Here is a 6,851-nt window from a genome sequence, read left to right as displayed (position 1 = left end):
CAGGGCTGCGACTCTGCAGTTGGATACTATTATGCGGGTCTCGTGTTTATAAGAGCAACAAATTCTGATTGGCTAGTAATGTTAGTTTGGTTGAGAGTGAAAGCTGTGCTCCTTTCATACCATTGGTTGGCGAACTCATGGACTCGAAAGCGATATCAACAAAAAGTTTTTTTTTAATGTAGGATTATTTTTTTCCGCATCAAAACGCTGCACGCCGGAGGTCCGGCATGGTGCCGGAGAACTTTAATCCCTGCAGTTCAGGGTCACAGTCTCTCCTGTGTAAACAAGAAGAGCTTGTTGACTGACGTACAGTATGTTGTCCTCTGCGTTCGGTAGAGAGCCAAGTTCTCATGATGGACCAAAAGCAATTTGCTACAGAGAACTAAAAGCAATTAAGCAGAGAACTGACTACCGCTCTGACTGTCTGTACAGCCTCTGAATTGTCAGGACTGTGTATCCTTTCACACAACATAAATAACTTTCATTGTAGAAAGTTCAAAATTCTAGGTGCTCCCTGCTGGTATAATGTAAAAATGCAGCTGCATTATCATGATCATCTTCTGAACCAAGGAGAACGCTTAGAAAGAAGATAGTTAAAACATATTCATGACAGAAATCAATAAATTATGTGTACAATGACAATATATTTTTCAGTTCACTGATCAGCTTGGTCATAGTGGTCCTAATGAATTGGTTTGCTTTTAATTGCAATTTAACAGGAGTTGATTAATTTGCTCATGTCTGAAATAGACATCAAATTAATCTGCATATCAAAAATATATAATTACTGTTATTATTACTATTATTATTATTTGTGTGGTTATTTTTTTCTCTTTTCTTTCATTTACTGTTTAGTTATTACTGTATATATATATATATATATATATATATATATAAATGTTTGTGCAGATCTTTAAAAGAATAAATAGCACCACAAATAATATTTTGGTGGCCTTCCACCAAAATGGTGAACAGAAATAAATAAAAAAAGAAAAAAAAACTACTTTTGAGTAGTTAATAGTGCTATGTTAAATTATCACTGCTTGATATGATAAATAAATATTTCACAAGTAATCCAGCCAGTGTACTGAGCCTAAAGGACCACTAGATGGCAGATTAATTCTAGTAAAGTCAAAAAGATAGATCATGATATTTTCCTTTTTTTATAATGACATTTTTCTACTGTATACTTATTAGAGCTGTTACACTGTTTAGGTGTTACAGTATCTTAACTTGTTGAAGGAGGATTACATGGTAGGAGTCCAGGAGAACATGTTTTTTATAGGCAAGTTTTTGCATAGTGTGTAAAGGTTTCCTGTCACTGTGGGCTCCAGAGCACAGTAGTACAGAGCAGAATCTGTCACTTTGACAGAGGAGATGATCAGATCCACACGGTTTTTCTTTTCATTCAGTCTTGCTGAAAACCGAGAATCCAGATTCTCTGTGCTCTGGACCCGTCCAGAGATTTGCAAAATTAATAAAAGATATTCAGGAGCTGATCTGGGATATTGGCGGTACCAATGCAAACTAATAGCAGTTAAGTAGCTACAGGACAACGTTATATTGGCACCCTCCTCATCAAAGACCTCAGTTTGGTCTGATGTAATGGGACTCTCAAACCTTCCACCTGAAAATTATAATAAAGATAATTAGATATTGTAATGATAGACTCTGAACTATAACAAATGTAGTTTTAATTAAGCCATTTAGGAAGTCGTTTAGGAAGTTTACAGTGTAATTCTATTCAAATATGGTACATTATTAAGACACCATAATAAAAATAAAAAATATACTTAACTTTTATGTAATATTAAGTTATACTCACTCCCAACAGCACAGAGCAGGATAATTGTGATGAGCAGCATCATGCTAAAAATGCATCTATGATGGCATTTGAGATTTTGACAGGTGCTTGAAGCTCCTCCTCCTAACTCAGAGTGAATACTGAGCATGATAAACCCCATGAGATCTCAAGCTGTCAGCTTTTTGTACAGTAAGATTTGATTTCCTGGCTTCTGCATGAGTTACATCTTAAAAATGAAAAATAAGAGAAAAATATATTGAAGTATATAATGAGATATAAAGAAAACGGTTTTCAGTAATACAGTCACAAACAATTGTTAAAGAAAAATATACCCATCTGCAAGGGTTAACATCCAAATAACTATGTACAGCAACATTGTGAGACTAGGCAGAGCAAAATAACATAACATGACAAGTGACAAACTGAAGTCTCCTCTGGAAGCTCCGCCTCTTTCCTCAGTATGGAATTTGTACAGTAATGTAGCCGGCCAATCACATATTGCTTTACATAGTATATTTGTATTCATCATTTGCCAGGTGTAACCGCATCTCCTGCTGCTAAGAATATTATTTACTGCAGGGAAGGAAGTATTTTGTGGTTTGAAAGGCCACAGTTTTGAACATGAGTTTCTGTACAGCCTAATTAATACCTTTTGTCATAGTGTTCTTCTAGCACACAGTAGTTGGAAGCAGTGTCCTCCAGTTTTAAATTGTTAATTAACAGAAAAGTGGATGTCTTTGAAGTTGTGGAATCATAGCGAGGATCTATGCTTTGAAACCGTGTCTCTGATCGTGCACCTTTGAGTAACAAAAACTCAGGTGCCTGTCCTGTGATCAGCCTACCCCAGAAGAGCAAAACATGAGAGCTGCTTGATTCATATACAAGCATGTGAGAGTCGCCGATTCTCCCTCTTTACTGATGACAGTTTTTATCTTCGGTGCAATATGAGCACAGAAAGTGATTTCTGTAAAAATATCAATGAATATTTAAGCAAAGAAATGCTAAACTGTTTGGTTGATGCTAAAGTAATAGTGTGTTTGTACCTGCCAGAAATGTGAGACAGATGATAATTGAATTGGTCATCTGCAATTTGTACAGTAAGTATACCCAGAATGTTTTGCACAGCTCCTTATAAATGCAAAGGGCATTACAGTTAGTGTCTGATTAGCTCATCCCGTCATGAAGTATCACATCACAATGCAGTACTGATGCAGTACTATTATCCAAACACAGAACCAACAGGTGGCGACAAGTGACTGGACTTTCTTTGAGTGAGTCATTAAATGATTAATTCAACTGATTAGTTTAAAATGCTGATTCATTCAGGAATGAAACATGTCTTAATTGAATCATTCATTCTTTAGATTAATTAATTCAAAAGCTCAGATTTATTCAAGAATGAAACAAGCAAATGTTTTTATGAGAGAGTCTGTTTTTATGACTGAATCATTCACTCAATTGAATTGTTCAAAAACACAAACACCCCTAACTGTGTGTTGCTGCGAGACGCAGTTGGAACTATTTGAGTTGGCAGAGCAAAAGATCAAAAACAACTGGCAATATTGTGTCTAAAATGTAAGTTACTTAATATTAATGTCCTGTTAATAATCCATACTAAAGAGCTGTGCTGATAATATATAAAGCTTGCTAATTATTTAATCACTAAAATGGCCCCGTTTACATCAGCTCTCGTTTACTGTAGGCTACATGCAGCTGTTTATTTATTTGCTGCAGGTGTTACCATATTCTTCAATTTGACTCTGTGGTTTATGAAGACACAAATGTGGTTTGATATTCATTTGATAACTCGCTGTTCAAAGCAAGTTTTCTGAGTGAGTTTTTGTAAAGCCTCTCGGGCACTTTGTAACACTGGGCTGCTACTCTTAGAGCACAGTAATAGAGAGCTGAATCTGACAGAGTTACACTTTTAATGGTCAGTGAAGTGGATTTCTGGTTATGTAAATTTATTGTACATAAAAGTGACCTAACACAAACTCCATACTTATTAATCTCAACTAGACAAAATAATAGAAAATAATAAATAACAAATAATAAATAGCAAAATAATAAATAAATGGAATACTTACATATAAGAGAACAAATCAAACCAGTTAAACAGAGCAACATGTTGATAATGAGTAGGATGATGTTCTAGCTCAGCACAAACTGTTGTTCAACTAAACTTTCTGTTCTTTCCTTGTCACACAAAAGATGTGTCAAGCAAACTCCTCCCCTAAAAGCTGTAATTGAAACAGCAATGAAAAACACACAATGAGCAACAGTATAGAGTGGAGTGACTGGAGTCAACATGAACACACAGGTCAGAAGAATTGTAGAGCTGATCAAGAGAACTGGAGTTAAAGCTTATGACACTCCATAAGAGACTCTTTAATATACTTATCAAGGACTGTGAGGACAATTCTCCTCCTCATTTTTTGTCGGGAAAACAGTTGCATTAAATACTTCCAATACAAACAACTATTTGGTGCACAGGACTGATGTACTTTGGCAAAAATTACATTTAAAACCTTTTTGTAGCTTATGATATGAAATAAGCTTCTGAATGTTATGGCTTGCAAATCCAGTTGTCAAATGCAAATGCAATTGTTTGATACTGTTTTGACAGTGATGTAATGTGTGATCTATCTTAGTTTGTGTACAATGTTGTGTTTCCTGTGACTGTGGGCTGCAGGGCACAGTAGTACAGAGCAGAGTCTGATACAGCAGCAGAGGAGATGATCAGATCCACATGGGTTTTCTTGTCATTCAGTTTGCCAGAGAATCTAGGATCTTGATCCACAATTTCTGACCTTTGTGAAACTTTCCCAGTAGAATATAGAATGACTAAAAGATATTGAGGAGCTTGCCCAGGATATTGGCGATACCACTGTAGAGTATATGCAGATAAATAGTTACAAGACAGAGTTATATTTGCTCCTTCTGAATGGACTGGAGTGATGTCAATCGCAAAAGTGCCACCTGCAAGAATCAAAATTCATGTAAAATGTATTGAAACATCATAAAACTTTAGTTGTTAGTTAAAAAAAAATAATAATAACAATAATTTGGTATATTCAATCAGGAATACACACACACAAGACAACAAAGCAAAACTTGCAAGCAGAGCATAATTTTGTGCGATGCTGTATTCAGCACAAACTGTTGTTCAACAAATCATTCATTCCTTGTCAGGTACAGGAGGTGGTCTCAGATTTACTCCTCCCCTTCATATCTGCAGTCTATAATAGATGAAATAGCATTTGAAGCCTAGATAAGACAGATATGAACACGCAGGTCAGGAGTTCTACTCCACTAATAGCCTGTCATGGAAACGTTTGATGTTCTGTATTTTGGTCTCTAGTCAGTGTAGACCTATGTGCTGACCTAAAAAAAGTGTTTTTTTCCATGGTAAACTAGTTTTTTAGAGGTTCTTTAATAGTAAGATTTATTATAGCATGACAAAAACAATGAATTATCATCTTCCTGTATAGTTTCCCCCTAAGCACACATTTCCTTTTCTTCCAGCAGCTGTTACAATATCGTATTGTGAAAGAAGTGCATGTTGTGGTTTTACACAAGATATGATTGTGGTTAATTTTTTATTTGATTCATTTTTTTTAAGGCAAAAACTAAATAGTAGTTTCTTTGTCTTTTGGTTGAATGCTGTCAGATAAAATACCTGCAAGAGAATTGGAGAGATTTCATTACAGGTCAGTTGGATTTTCCGAAAATTCATCACATTTAAAATTAAACTGACAATAATAAAAACAGTTTCTTCAAAAATTATGTTGTTACTGTAATACAGTAACATTACAAAAAGTTTGCATGGCCAAAACATTTGTTCATTACATTTGAGTCTGCTCAGATTACATGTTTTATACCTGGTGTGAATATTAGAATCAGTAGAAAGCATCTCTCCATGTTGGGAAGGTTTACTAACTTGCTTTATGGAATGAAGTAAAGGTAATTGTATGATTGTAGTATCTTGTTGTGATGTTGCAGTGTGGGTGTGGTTTATGTAGACCTCCTTCTGTGTCTTTCCTTATTAAAAGCTGAAATGATTGTGCCTTCATTGTACTAATATCTTAAAAATAATTATTAAAACCAAAATTACTTGTTGAGTAACAGTTGAGTAAGTATCTTCATCCACTAATTTAGTTTGATCAGTTTTATGAATATATATTACTATAAAAAAAACAAAATAGAGGCTATTTATTGGCGTTAGAATATTCAGTATTTGATAGTGAAGTTTGTGCTTGTAGCATTATATTTGTAGTCTTGTGTAAGGCTGCACAGTGATCTGTATTTTAATCATGATCATGATTTCTGCTTCTTCTGATGTTTAAGCATAATCGTCTGTGATGTTTCTCCACTGGTTATTTATCATTTGCTTTATCTTGCATTGGTAACAAGCCTCCACTGTCTTTCAGTCGGGCATCCTCTCTGAAATGTACACAGCACCCCCCAGTGGTGGTATAAAATGTATTCCCCACTGACAACATCCAAAATTCTAATTAGGATAAAACATTTGTGAATCTAAAAAATATGATGGCTTATAAATTTTGACTTTATTTATTGCTATATTTTTCAAAAATGATGACACCTTTAGAAATATAAATTTGATATGCCATCAGTGTTTATTTAAATTGTCTCATTCAATACTCACTAAAGTATGAATATTCACTAAATCAATGCATGTACATAAAGGTACAGAAATACTAACCAGACAGAAAATGTATACTTAAATATGAATTTAAAACATCAGAATCTAACTGACATATTCATTTGTATGGATCCTGTTGTTTTTGGCAACTTCTCATTTTAAGAGTCAGTCAGGTTTTTGTATGGTGTGTAGTGTTTTCCTGTCACAGTGGGCGTCAGAGCACAGTAGTACAGAGCAGATTCATTCATTGTCTAGCAGAGCATGTCTCCTGCAAGCACCTCCCCTTAAAGGGGTCATATGATGCGATTTCAATTTTTCCTTTCTCTTTGGAGTGTTACAAGCTCTTGGTGCATAACGAAGATCTGTAAAGTTGCAAAGACTAAT

At 34.8% G+C, this 6,851-nt stretch overlaps 1 gene segment (V, D, J or C); it reads right to left on the bottom strand.

Moving 5' to 3' along the window:
- Nucleotides 1-4,451: 4,451 nt before the first annotated feature.
- LOC107678903 (Ig kappa chain V-V region L6-like) overlaps nucleotides 4,452-6,851 on the bottom strand; it is a 5,454-nt gene continuing 3,054 nt past the window's right edge. Inside the window, 1 exon segment of the V gene segment in view lies at nucleotides 4,452-4,691. Within this exon segment, the coding sequence occupies nucleotides 4,452-4,691 (240 nt within the window).

The sequence above is a fragment of the Sinocyclocheilus anshuiensis genome, unplaced genomic scaffold (genome assembly GCF_001515605.1).
Source record: "Sinocyclocheilus anshuiensis isolate Anshui unplaced genomic scaffold, SAMN03320099.WGS_v1.1 scaffold1576, whole genome shotgun sequence".
Lineage (NCBI taxonomy): Eukaryota > Metazoa > Chordata > Actinopteri > Cypriniformes > Cyprinidae > Sinocyclocheilus > Sinocyclocheilus anshuiensis.
Note: the sequence above shows the minus strand (reverse complement) of the source record. Positions and strands in the feature narration are given on the sequence as shown.